General features: G+C 36.6%; 1 protein-coding gene across 3 annotated transcripts in view; it reads left to right on the plus strand.

Annotated features, from left to right (window-relative positions):
• LOC127638916 (protein O-mannosyl-transferase TMTC1-like) overlaps positions 1–26,842 on the plus strand; it is a 57,390-nt gene that overhangs the window by 19,837 nt on the left and 10,711 nt on the right. For all 3 annotated transcript variants that reach the window (XM_052120671.1, XM_052120672.1, XM_052120673.1), the window contains 9 exons: positions 2,560–2,633; positions 3,320–3,496; positions 10,513–10,594; positions 10,850–10,953; positions 11,351–11,429; positions 11,559–11,669; positions 19,071–19,192; positions 23,443–23,610; positions 24,239–24,352. In XM_052120671.1, coding sequence (XP_051976631.1) covers positions 2,560–2,633; positions 3,320–3,496; positions 10,513–10,594; positions 10,850–10,953; positions 11,351–11,429; positions 11,559–11,669; positions 19,071–19,192; positions 23,443–23,610; positions 24,239–24,352 — 1,031 coding nt within the window. The remainder of the gene's footprint in view (positions 1–2,559; positions 2,634–3,319; positions 3,497–10,512; positions 10,595–10,849; positions 10,954–11,350; positions 11,430–11,558; positions 11,670–19,070; positions 19,193–23,442; positions 23,611–24,238; positions 24,353–26,842) is intronic.

Below are 26,842 nucleotides of genomic sequence, written 5' to 3' on the forward strand. Positions count from 1 at the left end.
CTGTCTCAGAAGCAGAGGCAACTGAGACTTGTCCTCCACCACACGGATTGAGGTGAGTAACCACGCCACCACGAGGGCCTAGTAAGTAGTGGGTATTGGGCATTACACATTGGGGAGACAAGGTGATAAAAAATAAATAAACACTTTTCAGTGTATAGCAAAACAAAAACACGCACTGCTTTTCAGACAGTTACGTATGAACATAAAGACAAACTTAGGCTTTGTGCATCTCTTTCTTTCCTGCCTGCTGCTGTCGCCTCTCCTTCAATACTCCCGCCGCTCCTCAAAGGAATTCGAGACCGGTGTGGCACACAGGAGGAACTCATTTACCAATTATCTTCCCGGCCTCGCTCTGCCAAGATGCCGCTCAGCCCCGCCCTGCTCGCCACAGATAGCAAAAGTAAACGTGTCCATGTATGTGTGTTGAACCTCTCTGTTGGCAGGACAGGGCTCTGCTGCAGCTTTTCTTGTGAAATTCCTGTATAATTAGGTAATTGGCTGAAATGAGGTATAGCTGTGGATCTCTTGTGCAGTGTTTCAGATTGTCAGCTCGATATACAATTAATTTGTGCTGCTTGTGTGTTCTTGTATTTAATCACCTATCTAAGCAGAGGGAGGTTAGCTGAAATATGAGTCCCACTTAAATCCACACCCTTAAAGGGGCCCCAGAGATCCATGGATCCATTTCCTGCACCAAACACCTTAAAACACAATTGATCAGGAAACGGGGTCAGAGTGTTATGCTGGCTTGCAGCCTTGTATAAACGCACAAGTTCTATTAGTTGTAAAGATTATCATGTGCTTATCATTGCTTGTATAGAAAAGTGAGAAAATGTTTAGGAGTTATCTATAGTCCGGTTTCTTCCATGGAACACAAAGGAGATGTTAGTTTGGTAGCATACTAGTTTCAGGCACCATTCACTTTCATTGTAATGGAAAAAAAGATGCAATGAAAGTGAATGGTGACTGAAGCTAACTTATTTTTTTTGTGCTCCATAAAAGAAAGTCATTCGGGTTTGGAACAGTATGAGGGTGATTAAATGATAACAGAATTTTCTTTTTTGGGTGAACTATCCATTTAAATGTATTACTTAGGCCTATTAATTTTATCCCCATAAAAGTTACAAATGAGGAATGCGGCATTATGCACATTCAGTTGTGTTTAGTGCACGTTTTTATGTCTGCAAGTGCCTTTGTTATTTACCTTTTATTGCAGCAATTTTGGTAGTTTGCTGATAACTCCACTACTCCCAACATTTTCATCTTGTTCCAGCCCATTAACACAGCAGCCAGACTGTAATGCCACACAGACGGTGAGTTGTATTATGGACCAGAGGGCTTTTATATGTTTACATTTGAGCTGACTCTCGTCTCGGAATAGCGCAAAAATACACATGCGCTCCCTGTCCCTTACCAGCAGTGCATGTATTTCCTCTTGCTCTGGGGCGTGTCATCTGGAAGTGTGTGTATAATTCCTTGGAATTCTGCCTTGAGGGGGATGGGCTCCAGAAGCCCTCCAGATGTGGATTGTGTCAACTGAAGGATCATTTTAACACTTGTGCCTCTGGCAAAACCAAACAGGCCAAACATGCATGGAAACAGAATTTGGAGAGGAGAGGAGAGGAGAGGACGATGTTAAGGATGATGTATGTTTTTAGGGGGATGGGAAGATGACATGACACATAGAGGACAGCACCAGGGAAATAAATTGTCTCATTTCCCTTTTCTGCTTCCTGCTCTTACATTTGATTTTGTTTGCCTCTTCTGTTATTTTTTTTATTAAGAAATTATCATTAAATGTACCTTCACTGTTCACACACACACACACACACACCATGGACGACCAACCTTTTCTTACTTAAAGGGATAGTTCACCCAAAAATATCGCAGTCACCCTCAAGTAGACTTTCTTTCCTCATGGAACACAAATAGAGATGATAGTATGTGAGTCTCAGTCACCATTCAATTTCATTGCATCTTTTTACTATGAAAGTGAATGGTGACCAAGGCTGTCATTCTGCTTAAAATCTCCTTTTGTGTACCACCGGAAAAAAAAAGGTGATGACAGAATTTTGACCCCTCAATGACTGAGGTGTCCCAACAGGAACTCAGAGCTGTCTCTGAGGTGCCAAGTGGCTAAACATAACATAGACTTTCACACACACACGTTATCAGAGTTGTGAGGTAAATATGCCCTGTTTCCATCAAGGTGTGATGTTTGTTTAAAGAAATGTAACCAATCAGAGTAAATCCTTAGAACTGCTTGATGTACAAGAATCCTTGACTCAAAGTTATAAATTGTGTCTGGTTGATTTTGCACTTGTGGATGAGAACTTCACCCAGTACCGAAATAAACGTTCTTCTCTTGGGAAATATACAAAGACTTCTCATGAGTCTTTCTTTATTAGAATAATTTCCCCGACAGAAATAAAGAGGTTCAATTTATTTCCTCTGCGACATATATTTTTTTTCTGTTTATTTGGAGTTTGTATGATGGCTTTGAACTGTTTAGTTGCATTAATGGAATGAATTTTAAATGTGTGTAAATGTGTGTTACAGGTGTCTGGGATTGTTGGCAGAGCAGATGTGTTAGCCAGCATGCTGTTCCTCTTGGCATTTCTCTCCTATATTAGGTAACAGCAATGATTTAAACATTAATGCATCTATTATTAAATGCAATAGTCAATTGTAATTACTATAATATACCAAATAAATTGTATTCTTTTCTCATATGAAATACAATTTTTGGTGTTTTTTTTTTTTGTTTGTTTTAAAGTCCTCTACTGTGCAAAGTATACCTCCTGTTACATTTGTAGCTGAAGCATGTTTTTTTTTTTGTTTTTGAAATAATAGTAAATGTACCAAAATAGTCTAAACAAATTGTGGCCAAATTTAAGATTTCGTTATAATTCTTTACTGAATGTTTATCTTTTGAAAATGATTATGAATCGTACCAAAATAATTGAAACGGATCAAATCAGACTGAATCATGGCCAAATATTTAAACTTAATGATTCATTTGATTATTATTCTCTACTAATTGGTTGTCTTTAGCATATGTTATTAAATAATTTTGAATCGTACAAAAATAATTGAATTGAATCAGACCGAATCATGGCCAAGTTTCAGATTAAATGATTTGATTCTGGTTCTGTACTAAATGGTTATCTTTAGCATATTTATGTAAATAACTATGAATCAAGTTTCAGATATCTTGATGCATTTGATTCTGATTCTCTACTAAATGGTTATTTTCAGCATATCTAAACCTCTCAGTGGAAAATGTTTAGTTAGTAACTTTCATGTATTTGTCTTTCAGGAGTGTGTCAGTGAGCAGAATGGCTGACGCTTTCCCCCCCACAGTGTCTGTCTCTTCACTGGCTCTCAGTCTGTTTTTGGGCACCTGTGCCATGCTGGTGAAAGAGACTGGCATTACTGTTTTTGAAGTCTGCATCCTCTATGATTTCCTGGTGATCTGCCGTAAGCCACTCATCTCGTAAGTCTCTGTGTGTGTTTACTGCACTTATTATCTGCCAAGTTATTTTTTTGGCAGTAATGATTGTTGGCTGGCATGGCTTTTGGGGGCACTGAATGCTATTCTGTTGATATTTTTGCAAATCAGCATCCATGACACCATGACATACATTAATTACATGTCATGTCTATCACATTTAACTTTAAATTGCATTTCTTGTGGATGGATCATATTTTTCACATCTCATTTTTTATCAAAGGGTTTCATCACAAGTTCAAGTGTATTTCATATAGACATAACAGCAAAGTCCCTCACCCATCTCTAGAGTGACATTAATCCAGCTTTAAGGATCATCTCTTAACACTGCTTTGATTTAGATTTAAAACAGCACAGTTCTTATCTCTGATTGGTGTGAACTAATGGCATATAGAGGTCTAAGAGAAGCTGAATGTCTTTAAGACTTTAAGAGGAATTGAGAATTCCTCTGTTGACTGGTCCAGCCAAACAGCCATATGCTTTCAATCTTCAACCCAGACGAGCAAGACTATTCATTCAGAATAGTTCAACAGGTCAATCAGACCAATACACATTAATTACATGTAATCGGATCACAAAGCATGCATACTCATTGAATTTATAAGATCGGCAGTCCCCAGACAGACATTGACTGGTTACAGCCTATATGTATGGTCTGAAAATTAGCTTTGCTCATCAAAACATGCAAATGTTGTCAGAAACACAGTCTGACCTTGTCTAGATGCCATACGTGAAACGATTTTTCCATGCAAAAATGTTTGCGGATGTCTCCGTGTAACATATTTGTATTATTTATTTAAATGTTTTAGTTACAAGCAGGTAATTAGAATCGCCCAAAATGTTTTTTATGATTACAACAAATTAATTTTCTGCTTTTGTAATCATTGAAATAAAATTGTGCACCCAGACTATCTTGCCAAAGATCAGCACGCAGAACTCTGACGGAGAATACACAAAGCAATCTTCCAATTACGGCTCGCTCTATCGAGCTATGTGGCGGTAATTGGCATTCGAGGAGAGTCAATCAGGCGACAAACAAGAATTTCACTACCCGTCTGCACCTAAACTCTCGTTTATTCTCTGTCTCTGAACCTCATTTGCTTCAATTACAGACCCAGCTACTTAAAATCGGCTCTGTGTCATGGGTCTTCACTATGAGAGAGTGTGAATCGCTGAACAAAGGGGCTTGTCATAGAGAGGGAACCCTTGACTGGCTCATGGGTTCTCATTACTGAAAGAGACTCACGACTGTTACCAGACTGATTCTTGATTACTGTGTGCAAACATTACACCCTTGCAAACCCACACACACATTAGAAAAATTATAATATTATATTATACCAATGTGGTCACTGATATATTTTGCATCCTGAACTATTATAATTGGATGTTTATCCCTTTGCAATAATGCATTTGTCCTGTCCAGCCCAAAGCAGTATAGCATCACTGTGTTGTTACACTGACTTCAGTTCTGACCATTTTTGCTCATCTGAGTCTTGTAGCAATCCTGCATGCTTTGCAGAGATCAAAAGCACAAGACATGCATCTATTCTGATATGTTAGTCACAGACCACATGACCTCAGACACAGCGAAAACCTCACTGATGTGCTGTCACATGGATTCCAAATGAACATTAAATAAAAAATCAGTGCCAAAAAGTAATTTTTACCCATAGTTAAGTAAATTAATTTAATATGCATAATTTGAGGTTTGGGTTAGTATTTGTGTTTATGTTAAATGTATTATTTACATTTTACTATTATAGTCATTTAATAAAAACATTTTTTTATTTAAACTTGATAAATAAATAGAAAGCTTTAGGATTTGTTTTCAAAATTCAAATTCAAAATAAAAAACTAAATCTATTCAACTTTTGAACCATTCCAAAATCCAGTACTAAAAGCTGTTATTTACCAATTAAAATGACATGTAATTTACTATGGATAATATTATTTTGATAGTATTAATGTGTTCATGTAAAATTTATTATTTAAAATGTATTATTATATCAATTTTATTTAAAAATATGTTTATTGTTATTTAAACTTAGTAATAAATAGAAAGTTTTTTGATTTTGATAAATAATTCTAATTCAAAATGATGATAATAATAATAATAATAATAATAATAAAAGTTAAACTTTCCAATCAGTAAAAAATCCTGTGCAAGAAGTCATTTTTTACCCATTATTAAGAAATGTAATTTAATATGAAAAATATAATGTTGGGTAGTAAACATTTGTGTTTATGTAAAATGTATTATTTAAATTTAATTATCATTCAAATTTAATTATTATTATTTTGTTATATGGAACGTTTTAGGATTTTGATTGAAAATTTAATATAAAAATAAACCAATTCAACTTTCACTCAAATTGTTATGCTGTTAATATATGTTGAATAAATTAAAAACAACGCAAAATAGAAGCATTTTCACTAGTGCGTTTTAGACTTTGTACATTTTCATTATTAGACTTTTATTCGTTATAAAAGGAATGTGTGTGAGCCAATCAGGCATCCGTGTAACAGGAGGTCAGTGAACCCTCAGTGACATCAGAAAAGAACATCTGTGACAGTTACACAAACAGAGTGGGATTTTGTCAGGGATGATAACACTCACAGCCTTGAAGAACAGCAAGGAAAGATTGCTTTCTCCATTTTCCTCAAGGGAAAGCAGCTTTATTTGATTTTCAAAAGTGCCCATAAACCTTTGCCGCTACCCATGACCCTGGGGAGGACACAAGACACAAACTGTCTCACACACACACACACACACAGTTTGAGTGTGTGAGTGCGTGATTGTGACTGATAGTCGTCGTAATGCCTGTAGACATGCTGTCTCCCTGTCTGCATGTTTTAGTGTGTGTTGAAGTGAGGGGCAGGAGTGTCTCATGTGGGTTCTGTTATTATTAAATGCATAAGCTGACACTTGTTTTCGCTCTTGTAACTCTGCACTAGTGCAATATTCATAAGTGTCCTATCAGACACTCTGAAATGCCTGACAGTATCTAAAATCTCCCAGTGCTATTAAAATCATTGTTTATCTGCATTTTTGCTGGTGCTGCTATCATGATTTGACATGCCATGTTTGTCTAATTCATATCAACTCCAATGCATTGTAATGATAAAACAGATGATAACATTGTATGTGTAGACGGGGGTCTAATTATGCACTTCTCAAATATTTTTGTTTAGATGAATGGTTCACATAAAAATTACAATTTGCTGATAATTTACTCATCCTCAGGCCATCCATGATGTATCTGAGTTTCTTTCTTCATCAAAACAGAATTTCAGATTTTTAGGATTTTATTTCAGGCCTCCTTCTTTAAACAATGCAAGTGGTTGTACTCTATTTTTTATGGTCCAAAATGCATATTTAGGGTGCATCAAAATAATCCACACGACTCCAGTCGACAAATAAAGTTCTTCTGAACCCAAACGATTGATTATTTTTAGAAACAAAACAATACTTATATACTTTTTAACTACAAATGTTCGCTTCCGTACATCTCTGTGACACGCGCTCATGAGATGGATGACGTAAGGTCACGTGGAGGAGGCAGGAAGCGCATATTTTGACAAATATTCTGACTGATATCAGATTCTGTGAAAAATATAAATCTGTGTTAAACATTTTGCCGTAACTACAGGATCCATACTAAAACTAATTAACTTTGAAGCAATGTTTCTCAAGTTTCAGAGACTTAATGTTTGGAATGACACAATGGAGAGTAAATGATGAAAATATTTTAATTTGGGGGTAAACTGCCTCCTTAATAGTTTGCTATAGACATTTGAGCAAACCTCTAATCCTAAGAATTAAACTTCAGCATGTAGCACATCCCACATTGTTTGTGCAGCACACATGAATGATACCTCAAACGAGTTTGTTGAAAAGATGTGTACTATTACTTTTCTAAATGTTTGGATTCTCTGGCCATTCCAACGCATGACCTTAGTGTTGTTCGTGCCAACAGAAGCAGACACCCACATCTAAATACTAGAACATCATAAACTTGGGGTGATTTCAGACTAAAAAAATTATTTGTCTTTTTAAAATATCTTGTAAACACTTTAGTCGGACCAATTTTTGCGAAGTCAGATTTACACAATTAAATAATGCTATTGTAGTTCGGCTTCGGCCATCATGTGAACACGTTAATTTGACCACAACCGGCCACAGTGTTTTGCGTATACTCTGAAAAACAGCGGTGTTGCACAACGTGTAGTCATGTGTATTGATTAAGCATGTGACTGTTCATTTTAAGACCCCTCCCCCAGTCCTGTCTCCATTCTTTTCTCTTAGTGAGAAAAATACAAATATGGCGGAAGAATTGAGAGACAGACATAGAGTTGAAGGGCAAGGAAAGATGGGGGAGGCTAGCATTTTTTTTATTTAAAGACTGTGTTGCCTTTCAGCACATTTACAGATCCCTGGGGTACAATATGCTCTGTGAAGCAATGATGTGCACGTGCGCGCACACACACACACACACACACACACACACACACTCTCACACACACAGTCACAGTCTTTAGGCAGAGCATTCTCTAGGTCTTTTGCTGAATCAATCAGCAGAAGTGCGATGAATTCCCTGAGCTCGACTCCTCCCCCTCTCTCTTTCTTGCCTCTTCTTTTCTTTCATTCATCACACCTCACATCTCTAGTCACAGCTGTCATGGTGTCATGTCATGCTAAATTAAAATTCACTGTATATGTTGGCACTTTCAAAGAGGAATGCTGCCGTTCTAGTTTAGAGTGGCTTTCAAAAGAGGGTGTGTGTGTGTGTGTGTGTGTGTGTGAGCGTGTATTTATCACTTTGTGGGGACCAAATGTCCCCATAAGGATAGTAAAACCCGAAATTTTTGACCTTGTGGGGACATTTTGTCGGTCCCCATGAGGAAAACAGCTTATAAATCATACTAAATTATGTTTTTTGAAAATGTAAAAATGCAGAAAGTTTTCTGTGAGGGTTAGGTTTAGGGGTAGGGTTAGGTTTAGGGGATAGAATATAAAGTTTGTACAATATAAAAACCATTATGTCTATGGAAAGTCCCCATAAAACATGGAAACACAACATGTGTGTGTGTGTGTGTGTGTGTGTGGTTTACAAGGACATTTTTTTAGGCTACACTAGTAATTACGAGGGTATTATGCTTTAAATGTGGTTCATGAGAACACCCCTAGTGTCCAAGTAATTTAAACGGCTTTAACCTTCTTGGGTCTGAGGGTGTTTTGGGCCCTGGAGAAGTTTTGACATGTCTTGACATTTGTAAACATATTAATGGCTAATGTCTGATAACACTGTATTCAGCATAAAACTGGACTACAATAATATGTGGGCAACATGTGTGTACATGTTTGTATTTTTGAGAACATTACGTTTATGCATGGCTTTTAGTTGAGTTTTTGTTACAAAATGATGTGAAAACCATCCTGATCACTCATTCATACAAAACAATATAGTACTTTAACTTTTGTAAGACACTTTTAGTGTTAGAAAAGTCATATGCAAGGAGGCTTGAATTATCATGAATATTGATTGTAATTCACACATGAGAAGACAAAGACCCCTCCCCTGGGCATATCAATGAAGAATGTGACAGAAAGAAAATGAATGTGAGGAGACTTAATGATCAAAATCAAGTTTTAAGTTAAAAGAAGTAATCTGACTATACATTTTCTTTACATAAAGACTTAAAGACCTAAATTACCTGTTAAAAGAAGTCTCTTCTGCTCACCAAGGCTGCATTTATTTTATCCAAAATACTGTAAAAACAGTGATATTGTGAACTATTTTTACAATTTAAAAGAACAGTTTCCTATTTGAATATATTGTAAAATGCAATTTGTGATCAAAGCTGAATTTTCAGCATCATTACTGCAGTCTTCAGTGTCACATGATCCTTCAGAATTTTCTAATATGGGCATATTTAAAGAACATTTACTCGTGATTGGGAGTATATTTTACTTGAAATGTAATTATCAGGGTTGATAAAACTTTCCAATTTACTTTCATTTGAAAACCTGGAAATATTAAAGTATACAGTAGGTCTCTGTGTAAAAATAAGTGGCATTTCCCAATCAGTGGGCGTTTCCAAACCAGGGCTGTTTTTCCCAAATCATCATAAGCCTAATTAGATCATTGAGACAATTGAAACCATTGGCTTCTACGATGTACTTAGGCTTATGATGGTTTTGGGAAACGCAGCCCAGGATGGGCATTTTTCAACTGTCCAATGAAAGTAAGAAATCTCTATGTAGTAGGAAAATTGGGTCAAGTGGTTGAAAAATGCTCATCCCATTTCAAAAAACATCCACTGATTGGGAAATGCCAAACATTTTGTTATGCACCAGATTCGAAGTATTGAGGAATTTTAAAATTGTGATTTCCAAGCCTGGAAAAGTCATGGAAATTGATCAAGTCTAAAAAGTAATGGAAATTTATATATTGAATTTACATTTGAAAGATTTTCCTCTGCTCTGAATAATATTTCATGAGCTATATATTGCTATTGTGTAAAGTCAATTAGAATGTCCAAATGGTTAATATGTCAGAAAGGTCTGCATAATTCATTAGTGAAGAAGCCTGATTGAAAATTCATTTTATTAATTCTGTGTCCAGTAATCACAAATGACTGGTAAGATTGTGGAAAAGCCATTGCTCAAAAAGGGTTTTGTGAGGGCCAGGTATAGTCAATATCTGTATCTTCATATAAAAACTATTGTGTCAATGAGAGTTTCTCGCTAATACAGCTTCTAAGGTCTACAGTATGTGCGTGTTTTCACCTATTTTCTTGGTACTCTGCTGTCTAATTATCATAAGATGGAGAGTTCATTAATTAAAAGAAGCAGTAAACAGATTAATATAGCCATATAACTAATTAGCTGATGGTTTAATTAAGTCTGTAATGAATGAAAATGAGTTCGTAGGTTGATTGAGTTACAGTATGAAGTAGTCAAGAGATTTTCACATCTGTTTATGCTTTCGTTTTAGGCACTTGTCACGCTCCAGGTTGAAAGAGCTCATCAGAATATCTTTCCCATTCATCAAACGTGCTTGTATCATCTCCTTACATGTAAGTAGCCATGTTTTAGCCACTAAACGTCACAATGCTAGCTGCAGTGTTTTAGCTATTCTAGCAAGCTACTCTCCCATGGTACATAATCGTGATCTCACTCACTCAATGGTTCCTATGCCCTCCTACCTGAGATTGAACCTGCAACCTTTCTGTTACCAACCTACTGTTGGTATATTCAATCATACCTTCATCACTTCTTGTGTGCACATATGTTGTAGATTCAGATGTCTTGTTACTGTCTTGCCTGCATAGGTCACAGTCATCATGTCTTTTCGCTTATGGTTGATGGGTGGATCCATGCCGCTGTTTTCAGAGCAAGACAATCCAGCTTCCTTTTCTCTGTATCTGTTCACCAGGTCAGTTCGAATTTTCTCATAAGTACAGCTAATACAGAGAAACACATGAAGACTGTATGGACTACAACAGCATTTAAAATCTGTGAGAGGTTTGAACCTCAGTATTTACACAATAGCAGGAAAACCTTGACATTCCCTCCCATATACTGTATACTGTCAGTTACTGAAGGAGAACTGTTGTTTTTCTAGTATTTCTGAAGTGTTTCTATGTGTGCTAGTGTTTAAGTTACTTAAATACTTTTACTATGCTTTATTATTCTATGACGTTAGGTTGAGGTCATTATTACTTTCTGTAAATGTGTACCATGTATTTGTAGATTTAAATGCTTAAATTTGAATTTAGATGCATTAATGAGTCTTTGAATTTGGATGCATTAATTGAGATCTGGCTTTTTAGGTTTCTCACATACTGCTATCTGCTCTCCTTCAATGCCTGGCTGCTACTGGCTCCCATAGTGCTATGCTACGACTGGCAGGTTAATTGCATAAAATGCACACAAACTTGCACATCCACACAAATACACACACCAACCTCTGCGAATGAATGAAGGTTTGATGAGAGTGCAATACAAACACAAATACTGAGTGTGAGTTGTGATTGACAGGTGGGAAGCATTCCATTAGTGGAATCTCTATGGGACGAACGGAATATTGCTTCCCTGATGTTGGCTCTGGTCATGCTGATGCTGAGCCTGCAGTGCATTACACGACTACAGGTGAGTGCGCACACACACTTAACGTGAAGGGGTCAAATTAGGATTTCTTGAGGTGGAGGAACCCTAAAATCTGGTTGTGATTTTAGTGACATTGGTAAGATAGTACATGGAACCACCTCCACCCCAAAAAGTCTAATAACCTCTTTAATAAATTTTATAAAGTATAAAAATACCTCTTTAATCTCTTAAAACACCTTTTATAGTACTACATACATACAGTATATTTTTTCTAATACATATAATGTCTTTTATAAAATAAAATGATCAATCAAGATAAATGTACACATAAATATAAAAATAAACAAAAATCCTTCACAGTATGTGAACTTAATAAAATGTATTCAAGTCATAATTGTTTTTTAATCTTACTAAATCAACCTGACAAATTAGGTTGAACCATTGAAAGTAATTTTTATTTTATTTTACAAAATGTTAAATGTAATTCATTTTGGAGAGTTTTTGAACAAATTACACTTATTAAACAGATATGGGATGTGTTTACTGGATCAAACAAAAACTGGACTGGAGCAGATGGAAAATGGTATGGATTAACAAACATGGAGTCAATATTTGTTCTTATTTTTAAATCAAATGTCAGAATGTCAATCCAGATCGTTCAGGCCTAATTTAACCCCTTTTTACACATGTCAAGACAACCACTGGGACTGTATCTCCACAGACTCTGTCTGTCATTACAGAATTTATGAAAAACACACACACACACACACAAACCTACTTTTCACATTTTAAAAAAACACGCAGACATACTGTACTGTCTCAGACATACTGTTTCACACCCTGCCTTTTATCCCATGAGCGGAGTGCATTTCTTTGCTACACATCGCCATAGCAACCCGTGAAAAATAGAAATGATTCTGTAAATGAGTGTGCAGATGCTCACCTAAAGCAGATGTTTGCCGTGAGCTAATTCGCACATTCTTCACGCAGGTTACACATGAAGTGAGACATTTCCATCAGGATATTGAGTTCTTCAGGATATTATTTCTGCTAGACTCATCTCGGTCGTGCCGACTTTAAGAAGCACAAACTCTGGCTGTGGAATTTTTTTATACACCATTTTCATATGGCATAAAAATACACAGCTGCATCAAATGTTTTATTTTATGTATTGAAAGTGTATTTAAATGTGTATTATAAAATGGATAGTTACGACATTCAAACTCTTTTAAAATGCAGATGAACACACACATTTGAACATATGTTCTATACATTAATGCAACAAGTTGCTACGCTAATTTAGAATTTTATATAATTATTTGAATATGATTTGTATTAATATTATTAATTATAATAATACAAATATTATTATGTATTTTCATTATTATTATTGTTATTATTAATGTTATAAACAAATATCCTTATAAAATAAATTATAACATTTATTAGGCCACTTATATGATTGGAGTTTCATGTGAGTGTACATGATTTTTAACATGCGTTTCAAAGGAAAAATTTGTTATAGAATTGATTGAAAACAGTATTTGAGCACTCAGCTCTTGTGAGGTCATAAGAAGTTAAGCCACTGATAAAAATGTCACAGGTTGTTTTAAAAATATTTGAGAAACTGTGAGGGAATGTCAGTCAGTCCTTGACGGATCCCAGAATTCTCTTTGGGTCGCCTGCTGCTGTATTGGCTGTGTCTTTAACTAAAGACCTTGAGATTTCGGAAAGAACAAGGCAGTGTGTGTTTTCTTTTTTGTCTGTTTCTAGAATGGCTGATCCAACTTGCCAGAGAGAAAGCAAGAGAGAGGGAAAATAAAAGAGAGAGAGAATATTCCTGTCCCTGTTCAGCAGATCTCATATCCTCGACTGAATAATTCATAGAGTGTGTTTGACACAGGCAGACAGACCAATGTCAGTAAATTGCCATCTGCTTTTACTGACTGAGATCAGGCATGTGTGGATGTGTGCAAATATTTCCAAGCAGAAAAGCAGGTTTGTCTCATTCTGTTTATAGAGACAACAATCTCAGATTTTATATTCGATCCATATTTCTCAAGTGAACTGATCCTACAGTCATACCTGTCATCGATATGACAGAATACACTTTGACTCTCAATAATAATTGTATTTTATTTTTATCTAGGACTACTGTGGGACACTTATGTCACACTTGAAAATGTATACATTTCATTTCACTACATAAAAGAAAATCAAACCTAGTTGCAGTGGTCCCCCTCGATCACTTTTCATTTTCCGAAGTGGGTTTGGTAGGATTTTATCATCGCCCATTGGTCCCATGGTAATTTTTATTGTTTCCTTTTTGTTCTGCTATTGTGGTCCCTCTCTCACCTTGGGCCCAGTGTGGCTGCCTACACTGCCCTCCCAGTAGTTATGCCACTGCCTAGTGTCATCAAATACACTAAATTCACTTTTCTGAGCCATTTTTCAAATGTCTTTAAACCATCTGGTCCCATGGTAATTTTAGTCAATGTATGAATTCAGTACCCCTCAAGTTCACATAGGTGTCCAAGCACAGGCGTAGTTCACACACATTAACTATGGACAAAATTGATTTGTGTTGTCGTTTTGACCAGTAAACCTATTGTTTTATCATTTCACACAACTAATTTTGTGAAATGATTTGTGTTTTATAAAGAAGGCAATTTTATATTTTGTTATCTAATTCAATGACACCCATATGTTCCTTTTAAATGTCCAAGTACTTTTGGGGGCCATTGTATATATTTGCAGTGGTGGAAACATCTTAAAATACAAATGCTGTCGTCCTCTTCACAAAGAGAGTGGAAGGGAAGGTAAAGATGATAGAATGGAACAGAGGGACTGAAAAAAAACACAAGATCAGAATCAGAATGAGCTTTATTCCAAAGTATGCTTACACATACAAGGAATTTAATAGAGATAATAAAAATATAGATTAAAATAAAAAGCAGATAGAAAATATATGTATATACAGAAATACACAATAAGACTATATATATATATATATATATATATATGTAAATGTGGCGGTTTTAACTGTTCATGAGATGGATAGCCTGAGGGGAAAAATCTGTTCTTGTGTCTGACAGTTCTGGTGCTCAGTGCTCTGTAGCGCCGGCCAGAAGGCAACAGTTCAAAAAGGTAGTGAGCTGGGTGAGTGGGGTCTAGAGGGATTTTTCCAGCCCTTTTTCTCACTCTGGATGTGTACAGTTCCTGAAGGTAGGGCAGGGGGCAACCAATAATCCGCTCAGCTGTCTGAACTGTCCTTTGTAGTCTTCTGATGTCTGATTTTGTAGCTGAACCAAACCAGATAGTTATTAAAGTGCAGAGGACAGAATCATTGACTGCTGATTAGAACTGTATCAGCAGCACCTGTGGCAGGATGAATTTCCTCAACTGGCAAAGGAAGTTTAAATTTAGTCCAGAGAATAGCTGGGATGATGATGTTGAAAGCCGAAATTAAGTCCACAAAAAGGATCCTTTATTATCTCTGGTTTGTCCAAATGTTGCAGGATATGATGCAATCCCATGTTGACTGCATCATCCACAGACCTGTTTGCTCGATAAGCAAATTGATAGGGATCCAGAAAGGGTCCAGTAATGTCCTTCAGGTGGGCCAACACCATTCTCTCAAATTATTTCATGACCACAGACTTCAAAGTGACGGGTCTGTAGTCATTAATTCCTGTGATTTGGGGTTTCCTTGGGACAGAGATGATGGTGGAGCATTTGAAGCAGCAGGGAACTTAACACTGCTCCGGTGACCTGTTGCAGATCTGTGTGCAGATGGGGGCCAGCTGGTCAGCACGGGATTTTAGACAAGTGGGTGAAACACTGTCTGGCCCTGTGCTTTCCTTGTCTTTTGTTTCTGGGAGACCCGGCACACATCCTCTTCACAGATATTAAGTACAGATTGAATAGCAGGAGTGGGGAGGAGGGGGTCGCACGAGGTGTTGATGTTTGTGTGAAGTGAAGGTCAGATTGTGTGTGGGGTGTGAGACTGGGCTTTTCAAATCTACAGTAAAACATATTCAGGTCGTCAGCCAGTTGTTGATTCCCTACAGAGTTGGGGGATGGTGTCTTGTAGTTAGTAATGTCTTTCTGGCCTGTCCTCACTGATGCAGGGTCATTAGCTTAAAACTAGTTTGCCAGCTTCTCAGAGTAGCTTCTTTTAGCCACTCTATCTCATTTGTCAGTGTGTTTCTGGACTGATTGTACAAGATTGTATCCCTACTTCTGTAAGCATCCTATTTGGCCTGATGAAGCTGCCTGAATTTTGCTGTAAACCATGGTTTAGTTGTTTGGTTCATTGCTGTATGTTAAATAAGTCTTAGTATGGATGCACATATCCTCACAGAAACCAATATATATGATGTCACAGTATCTGTGAACTCTTCCAGCTTGGTGTCTGCAGCTTCAAAAACACTCCAATCAGTGCAGTCAAAGCAGGTTTGTAGTTCCAGCTCTGCTTCATTGGTCCGGGCTTTTTACAGTCTTTACTACAGGTTTAGCTAATTTAAATATCTGCCTGTATGTCGGAAGAAGATGAACCAGACAGTGATCAGAGAGTCCCAAAGCTGCTCTTTTGACTGAGTGATATGCATCCTTTAATGTTGTGTAGCAGTGATCCAGTTTATTTCTGTCTCTGGAGAGATGAAGAGAAATGAAAAGGAAACTAAAGGAAGAGTTGAGGGAGAAAGCAGAATGAAAGAGCAAAGCAAAAAAAAGATAGGAGAGAGAGTCTATGGAGCGCTACTGAATGGAGTTTGGCCCAGTGACATTTTGGGACAGGCTTCGGGTGACCTCTGTTTGTGCTGCCATAACAACAGATTGCGACTGGTAAGAGGGTTAATGCCAAAGCTATCATCATTCTCATGACCCAGCTTTACCCTTCTAATATTTCCCAGAAAAACATAAGCACTTTAGCTCTGTGTATCTGTCTGTTTTATCTGTCTTTGCAAGATTTTGCTTTAAAAACAAAAAAGAATTATATGTACAATGAAGACTTACTGTAATGCTCACAATGCAATGATCCCTCCCAAGTCCAATGAAGCAAAGATGCATAAATGGGTCATTCAGATATCATGAGTATTTGAACATATCATGATTGCATATTAATACATGTTCAGTATTCAGCAACTTGGCCCACCTTGATGAATGAGAGTGTGAACTATGTATGGACCATTTACAAAGTGAACTTTAAAAGAAACAGTAGCAAAAACACAATGCTTAATTACATCATGTTATAAGGGGGAAATCTTACTACTATAGAGGTGAAATAAAGAGGTGAGAATAAGCCAGCTGAATCAACAGTATTTTCCTCCTCAACAATAACTTGTTTTAACCTTTAAACTTTAAGGAGATTAAAATGTCTCTCACTGGAAATGCATAGTAATGAAATGTGTTCATTTTCACATAACCATCCGTGTCCGCGCCATTTTGGTTTGCGTCCCTTGGCAGCCATCCACTGATCAGCCATGGTGGGCTCTGTGCCAGAAATTTGACCTAATGTCTTTCCAATCTGTGTCCTCAGGAATGTTTACCAGGCTAATTATCTCTCACAAAGACACATTATGACACATACAGGCCAAAGAGCAAGTCCATAATGCTGATTGCTGGCTGAATGTTATCAAAGTTTTTTTTGCTCATTTCTCGACAGACATTGCTTGTCAAGAGTCACCATTTGAAGTTAATTAATGTTTCTGATGGACTGCAAGGCACAAATGAGTATTAAAACCTTCATATCGTGTATGTGTGTGTGTGTGTGTGTGTGTTGGACTTTATTATATGAGAATTAAACTCCAGACAATAGTTTGTTTTATAGTTTGTTTGTTTTTTAATCAGCATTTCAGGCGATTCAAAGTAATCATAGAGTGATACAGCTACAGTTTCATATCTGGTTTTCTATCTCAGATTTCATATCTCTGTATTGACATCTCATTCCTCATCTGTCATATTTAATCAATTCATACATCGATAAAATCACAACACTAGCTTGTTTTTCATGCATATGCTCTCAGATAACACTAGTAAATATATGGAAGCTCTGCAACTGTGAAGTGTTCATTTTATTGCAGTTTAGTGGAAATATTGACAAGGTATTAAATGGTGAATTGTGTCCTTGAGTATGTGTTTGTACAATATGTGGTGTATGATGTGTTTCTTGTTAGTGGTGCTTACTAAAGCAAGCATCAATATTACTAATGCTGATGCTTGGAGTCAAAGCAACACATAACCAAGTATTCAGACTTATTGCACTGTGATTTTGGTGACAGTAGTTCAAAAATTAAATTAGAGTGAAATTGCAACCTCTAAATCATGCTCACCATTTTTTATTTGAACCCGACTGCTTCCTGGTTCCCACGGGACCAGAACCTGTGACTAGGTGGTTGCACCAGGGTGAAAGGTGATCATGTCTAAATTGATCCCCAGATGTCTGATAGGGGTTGGCGCTTGTCAGTAATTTTGTACAATGAGCAATCCATGAATATTCGGTAGCACATAAATCTGCACTGTTTGTGCTATGGCAATAAATGATCAGACATTCGATTTTCACCTGGCTGACAGTAAAATGGGTGAAAAACCCCCCCATAGACATTTTATGAAGGGACCCCACCCATGATTAGGGAACAAGGTCCGAATTACTGAAACTTCCTGTCTTAAGTTAAACCATAACTAGTTAAATAGAAAATAAAAAATAGATCTTAACCAGTGTTGGGCAAGTTTCCTAAAAAAGTAATCCACTACAAAGTACGAATTACTTCTCTAAAAATTGTAATGAGATTACTTTACTCACTACTTAATGGGGAAAGTAATTGCATTACTAATTATGTTATTATTAAGTTACTTTCTAAAACTATTTTACAGAACACTTGAATGAATTCAAAATAATGCCATAATTTCCTCCTTGTTTATTGTCACATGCAATTCATATACCCAGCACCTCTCGTTTCTCCTTTACGATGACTCATTACAAGGTTCACACCCTTCAGCTGTCACAGAAACTCAAACAGACACAACTGGTAATTTGCTTAATTGAAGGTCAGTAACTGTAATCTGATTTAAAAAATTGCAAATGTAATGTGTTACTCTACTTTTTGACTAAAACAGCAATTAGATTACAGTAAGTAATTACTTTGTAATCAGATTACACCCAACACTGATCATAACTGAAATTCCCATGGGTTACTAAAAGATAAGATTGGATTCTAGAGTTAGGATGTTACTGTAATAAGACACCAGAACACCCTAGCAACCACAGAACCGCATGTAACTCAGATACCTCTCTGAATACCTTAGCAACTGCATAGCAATGCTCTATCATCGGGATGATGAGTTTTTCTTCAGAAAATTCAATTTAATGTGTTTTGTATTTATGGTAGCAAACCTTTGGTTTCACCAGCCCATCTCTTTCTGTCTGTTTCTTTGTTTTTGTAGAAGATGGAAGGGAAGGAGGTGTTGGTGGGCGTGCTGTTCTTGGTCTTTCCCTTCATCCCAGCCAGTAATCTGTTCTTCCGCGTGGGATTTGTGGTGGCAGAAAGAGTTCTCTACATGCCCAGGTTTGTGTGTGTGTGTGTGTGTGTGTAGTGTGTGTTTGTGTGTGTGTGTGTAGTGTGTGTTTGTGTATACTGAATGTCCATTCTTTTCTCTGCGGTGCCTTTTTTTCTAATGCTTTACAAATACAACCCTCATCCTCTTCTCTTCCCCTTAGTGGAGATAACACAATACTGATTACAGTACTTCATCTGTCTAGAGCCCTGTTTCACATGATGCACCGCTGATCTGTAATAAGAGATTGTGTGTATGTACTTAGCTAGTTTGGTGACAGAAGTGTCCCCAAAAGCTAGATCTAACAAAACCATCAAGGAAGGTCTTCATTTGGAAAACGATTAAAAATTAAAGCAAATAATATAGTATTTTTAAATTCTTAAAATGCAAAAAGACTTGATTTAGAGGTAGAATTAGGGTTAGGCTGTAGTAATTATAATTAGCTAATTTAAGTAGTTTATATAAAAAACAATATAAGTCTAAGGTATTTCTTTATTTAGGTACCTAAGTAAACGTCTGTATTAATTTGAACAGTGTTAATGAGAAAATTAAATGGTAATTTGAACAATGAGATGTGGTATTAAATAGTGGTTGTTCAAAAATTATCTCATTAGCTCAGAGAGTAGCTGTGACCCAATAAACACACACACATACAGTACATGTACACTCTGCATTACATCCCTGAGTACACTTGGTTATAAGTAATGAGGGGTTGTGCTCAGTGAATTTTAATGGTCTGTTATCATCAGCGCAACACTTATCTTGGCATTTAGGAAGCCCTTATCTATGCATGCAGAGTAAATATTAGTTGCACTGTGTAAAGTGATTTAGATGGCCAAGGAGGAGGCGAGAACCAGCTTGACAATATAAATAATAGATTTAATGATAAACTTAAACAAAAGATACAAACACACACATGACGGACATGCCTGTAAACGATCTCTCTCTCCCCCGTACCATCTTCCCCAGTCGGCCTTTATCCCTCTTGGAGGCTTGATTAGCCTGATAAGGGACCGGGTGTGTAGAATTACGACACGGCCCTGCCGTCCGCCCTGCCACACACTGCCTTTGTTAACGCTAACAGCAATAGTAATCAGACATTTAGGGGCACTGCGGCTTAGAGGCCAAACCATTTACGCACACATACAGTCACATTCACACTCACATTCCACAATAGAAATTAACACACAGCTATGAGAGGAATGTGTGGAACTTGCAGTCTCTCTGGTTCATTGTGTGTGTGTGTGTGTGTGTGTGTGTGTGTGTGTGTGTGTGTGTGTGTGTGTGTGTGTGTGTGTGTGTGTGTGTGTGTGTGTGTGTGTGTGTGTGTGTGTGTGTGTGTGTGTGTGTGTGGAGCAAAAGGATAAGGTAAGCATCGGTATTACCATTACTCATGCTGGGGGAAATCTCACAAAAAAACTTTTACGGTTACATTTCACCCCAAAATCAAAAGAAAAAATAAGAAATTATAATTTGCATAAAGAAAATTAAGCCTGCTTTTCACATTTTTGCATTGGGACATTATTAACATGGCAATTAAGCATTTTCTTCTCCACAATTTTCATTGCTTTTGTTAATCGGGATGTTTTAGTTGGATTTTTAACTAAATATCAGTAACACTTTCTATGAAGCCCATATTTATAATGCATTGTAAAGGCATTATACATGGATTATACTGCATTCATAATGTCTCATAATACACCTTATAATAAGACTTCTCATAAATAATTATAACTACAGAAATAATACATAATACTTCCCCTATTCATAGTTATACATAAGAGTGTAATGCATTATAACACAAGCAACATCCAATTTTAAGCAGAAGCTAATAAAGTTAATCGTATAAGTGCTGTCATCCAAAAGCATGGTGTAAACGGTCAAAAGGCTTTATGACATGGTCATATTATTAGTGGTTTAATTGTTACAAAAAGTTACAAAAGCAAAATCTTCTTATAAACAGCCATAACATAAACTTGTAACATACATTACATAACAAGTCAAACTTTTCTTTTTGGGGGGGATTTTCACCCCTTTTCTCCCAATTGGAATGCCCTATGCACTCTAAGTCCTCGTGGTGGTGTAGTGACTCGCCTCGATCCGGGTGGCAGAGGACGAATCTCAGTTGCCTCCATGTCTGAGTCTGTCAATCCGCGCATCTTATTACGTAGCTTGTTTAGCACTTTACCATGGAGACATATTGCGTGTGGTATCCACGCACAACTCGCCATGTGCCACACTGAGAGTGAGAACCACATAATAGCGACCATGAGGAGGTTACCCCAATGTGACTCTACCCACCCTAGCAACCAGGCCAATTTGGTTACTTAGGAAGCCTGACTGGAGTCACTCAGCACGCCCTGGATTGCAACTTCTGACTCCAGGCGTGGTAGTCAGCATCTTTTCTTGCTGAGCTACCCAGGCCCCCTAACAAGTTACACTTATACAATGGAAGTTATTTATATAATAAGTCTCCAAATAAGATTCACAAACATTAAAGTTTATTTAACAGAGTCCATTATAGAATCAGTTAGATTTTTTTTGTATTTACAACCAAGAAGATTGGCTACATGTGTGATTAACATACATATATTTTGTAAGTGTTTTTCTTAATATCTAAAAATGTACATTGAATGTGTGTGTTTTTTTTTATTTTGTGCATGTGTAACATAAATCATTTCCAGCATGTGTTGTAATGTCTTATAACCACTTAAAAATATCTTATGGATGTTTATAAGAAGGCAGCTTTTGTCACTTTTCTTAAAGCATACCTTATATATATATATATATATATATATATATATATATATATATATATATATATATATATATATATATATATATATATATATATATATATATATATTCAGTATTCAATATTTCAAATATATATAATATATTATAATTTCAGCTGATAAAAATGTGTTGTTGCTGGTGTTATAAATCATCATACTCTAAGGTATAACTATGAAGAAGTAGGTATAATAATGTATTATGATTGTGGTTACAATTATTAATGAGAAGTTATGACATATTATTAGACATTACTAATGCATTATAATATGGGCTTAATATGAAGTGTTACACCTATTTTATATCTATTATTCTCAATGGTGATTCAAATTAGATTCTCATTACTTTAATTCAATTATATCAAAAATGAGCAGCATAAATTTAAGGCATAACAACAAATAATAAAATTAAGAAAATTAAATTTCCTTGCAATGTGATAATGACAGTGATGGGGGCTTAAGTACATTACGTTTCTAATGTATGATTGTGGGAAGCAGTGGATGTGTGTGCGTGTGTTTGTGTGTGTGTGTGTGTGTGTGTGTGTGTGTGTGTGTGTGTGTGTGTGTGTGTGTGTGTGTGTGTGTGTTTGTGATTTACGAGGACAATTTTGTAAGTTACAAACTGGTAATTACAAGGTTATTATGCTATAAATGTGATTTATGAGGACATTTCTAGTGTCCCCATAATTCAAATCGCTTAAAAATCATACTAAACAATGTTTTATTGAAAATGTAAAAATGCAGAAGGTTTTCTGTGAGGGTTAGGTTTAGGGGTTGTGTTAGGTTTAGAGGACAGAATCTATAGTTTATACAGTATAAAAGTCATTATGTCTATGGAAAGTCCTCATAATGATAGGTAGAATAACATGTGTGTGTGTGTGTGTGTGTGTGTGTAAAGCTGTAGGAGTCTGCATGTGTTCTGTGTGTGAGGAGTTTCCTGTGAAGCAGAACAGGGACGAAGCAAGAAAAAGAAATTGCGAGCATACAGTATATCGGCAGTAGAATCCAAATGAAGGCCCACAGACATTAAATAAGAAACAACAAAAGACACACAACAGAAATAAATGTGGAATATGTGATTTGATATAACTTGCTCTTTCTTGCACCAATCCATGTGTTAATATGTAATAATCTCCACACAGAAGGTCTGTGTAATTGTGTTTCACTTTAGCCATTTCTGACTGTGTCCACAGTGACATCAGCGTTTAAAGATCAGCCCTTTTCCTGTGGTTAATGGAATGAAGGGTATTTTATCCTTCTCATGATTATCTTGCATTAATTTAAAGCATTAGGTACAAATGTCATGTTTTTACCGTGATAACTACTATTAAATATGTTAGATAAACTATTATTAAATTAACAAAATATGAAAAGCTGCTAATTTTAAACACATCGAATACTGTCTGTCTAGTGCATGTTTAGATAGAAAACAATTGAAACATGCCGTGTGTTTGTGTGTGTTTGTGCAGTATGGGCTACTGTGTTCTGGTGGTGCATGGGCTGAACAGACTGTATTCAGTGATCAATCGATGGGGAGCGGCTGCGCTCACTGTGTCCATGCTGGTTGTCCTCCTTCTCTTCTCCTGGAAGACCATCCAACAGAACGAGATCTGGCTCTCCAGAGAAGCCCTCTTCAGGTGTGTGTGTGTGTGTGTGTGTGTGTGTGTGTGTGTGTGTGTGTGTGTGTGTGTGTGTGTGTGTAAAGATCCTTAGCATTCTTAAAGGGATAGTTCACCCACAAATTACAATTCTGTCATCATTTACCTACCCTCATGTCATTGGAAACCCTTTAAAAATAGATAATTTGACGAATATCTTGGCTGCTCTTTTCCATACAACAAAAGTAGATGCTGATTTTAAATGTTTAAGCTCCAAGAGGGACATACAAGTATCATTAAAATAGTTCATATGATTTGAGTGTTATATTCAAAGTCTTATGGACCTATACAATAGCAAGGAACAGATAAAAATGTAAGTCTTTATTCACTGATAATCTGTGTTCCGTGCATTCAAATGACAGAATTTTCATTTATGTGTGAACTATTTCCTAATGTGTCATTTTGTGTATTGCTTTTTATTGCAATATGGATTTAAAATGTAATATTTCTGTTGTTTAGCAGCTTTCTATTTCTATTTCCATATTTGGAAACACGTTAATAAGATTCAAGATTTTTTGTTAGTATGGTACAGGGGTCACATAGTTTAATCTGTGTGGGAGATTGTTCTCTGTGGAGTTCTGAACTTTTTTCTGCCATCCGTCTTCAGGTCTGGCATCCAGACGTTACCTCACAATGCAAAAGTTCATTACAACTATGCTAACTTTCTAAAGGACAGAGGGCGAAACCAAGAAGCTGTTTACCACTATAAAACTGCCCTCAGGTAAGTGTGCTTGTGGGCATAGTTCTTAAAAACAAAATAAATCAAAATTGGTTAAGTCTATGTCTATTATTGAGAAAGTCCCTCCATAAGCAAATCATGTTCATGGCTGTGACATAAGCTAAAGGTTATTGGCTATAAAAGAATTTAAAAAAAAGCTTCTAAAACCTCACCCCAACTCAGGGTTCCCACGCATCCTGGAAAACCTGAAGTTTTGCTATGCACTTTTCCAGTCTTGGAAAAGTCATGGAAAATTAGAAAAATACCTAAATGTCCTGGAAAATAATAATTTGTCCTGGAAAATATTTTAGTATAATAAAACAGTTTGACTGTTGCTAGCAAGGTTTTCGTTACATGTACAAAAACATGGTGTGGTGAGCAGGGCGGAGCCGAGTGGTATCTGGGCAGAGCGAGTTTCAGCGACGGGAGGCAGGAGTATTTAAGTAGAAGAGACAGCATCAGATGGGAGAGAGATGCACGTAGCTTGTCTGCGTTCTTGTGTGTGTTTTATGATTTGACGTAGCTGGCTACAGTGTGTGTTTTTGTTTCTTTATACACTGAAAAGTGTTATTAAATGTCTATGTTTGTCAAGCTGGTCCCAGCTTCCTCCTTTGCCATTGTTAATTGTTTCACATGGTAAAAATCGGGACTCCGAATACGATTCAAATACACAAATTTGTATTTTTTTGTCACTGCTGGCGACTGCGCATTGCGAAACAACATCAAAGCTTAAGGACGCTTTTGCAGATAATTTGCTATACTTGAATCATTAAAATAGCTTAAGTTTGAGCTTTTTAGCTTTTTGTTGAAACAAATTTAACTTTGTTAGTTAGTTGGGTGATGAAGGCTTTTGTTGGAAATTAAATGATAGTCTATGTATTCCATTTCAAGAGTGTGGTCCATCAATAGACAAAGGTGATGCAGGCAGATATCAATGAGGTGCTTCGCAGTTCAATCAGATTTTGTGGATTTTGATATTTTAGGTACAATTAACAGGCCCAAATTTTGTGATCGTAATGAACGTGATGGAATATAGTGTGGTTGAAGGTCACTTAAGTACTATGGAGCTAGACCATTCAAAGCTTTGTATGTAGTTAACAGAATTGTTTGATTAATACGACATTTAACAGGAACCAACATAACACCAATAAAGTTGGGTATTGTCCACATAACAGTGGAAACCTGTTCCACGATTCCTGATAATATTTCCCAAGGGAAGCATAAATAAGGAGAAAACAGAGGCCCTAAAACTGATCCCTGTGGAACTCCATACTTAACTTTTGTTTGATTTGGCAATTCCTCGTTTACACATACAAAGTGGTAGCGGTCTGATAAATAGGACCTAAACCATGCTAATGGAAGTCCACTAATGCCAACATAATTCTGCAGCCCATTCAAGAGAATGTCGTGATCTATCATGTCGAAGGCAGCACTAAGATCTAAAAGCACTAGAAGAGAAATGCATCCGCAATTAGATGATAAGAGCAAGTCAATTGGAACTCTGATAAGTGAAGTCTCTGTACTGTGATGGTGCCTAAATCCTGACTGAAATTGTTCATATATACCATTTCTCTGCAGAAATGAACATAGTTGGGATGACACAAATGGGAGATTTGAAAATGGTCTAGAAACACCATACTTGAGCAATCTGTTGGCAAGGTTGTCGGGTGGGCTCTCGTAGGCGTTTGAAGGGACTGACGCCAGTTGGCGCTTTCATGCTAAATGCGCACGTTTTTCTTTTTTTGTTCTAGGGGATGACCATGGTTTGATTGTTGCACTAATGTTGGAATGTGGTCTTTATAATCATGTCTTTTTCTCAAATGTTAATATGAGTGGATTGTCTCTCTCCATGTGGAATGTGAATGGGTTGGGGCACCCCATTAAAATAAGGAAAGTTATTTCTCTTCTTAAACGTAAGAAATATGATATAGTGTTTCTTCAAGAAATGCACCTTTCTCCACAGGAAGCTAAAACATGTGGCAAGATATGGGGTGGGTATTTTTTTTATAGCGCTGGCTTGAGTAAGAGCAGGGGAGTCATTACACTGATAAGGAAACATTTACAATTACAATTTCTCAGACAGAGTAAAGATAAATTAGGAAGAGTCATTAATGTTTTAGCTGAAATTCAGGGACAAAGTCTTATTTTGGCTTATATTTATGCACCTAATGTCGATGATCAGGGCTTTTTTATAGATCTTGAAGGGATGTTGCAAGCCGCTGGCACCCCTCACTATATAATATTGGGGGGAGACTTTAATCATTTGATGGACTCAGTTCTTGATCATAGTGAAGCAAAAGTGTGCCCCTAGAGCAACACTGACGCTTCACAGAATGTGTACAAATCTTGGTCTTACAGATATTTGGAGACTTTTGAACCCATCTGGTAGGGACTATAATTTTCATCAGTCCATAAGATTTACCCTAGAATAGATTTTTATATGTATATATATATATCTAAGTCCCTCATTTCGTCTGTTGTTGATTGCATGGG

The sequence above is a fragment of the Xyrauchen texanus genome, chromosome 47, assembly GCF_025860055.1.
Source record: "Xyrauchen texanus isolate HMW12.3.18 chromosome 47, RBS_HiC_50CHRs, whole genome shotgun sequence".
Lineage (NCBI taxonomy): Eukaryota > Metazoa > Chordata > Actinopteri > Cypriniformes > Catostomidae > Xyrauchen > Xyrauchen texanus.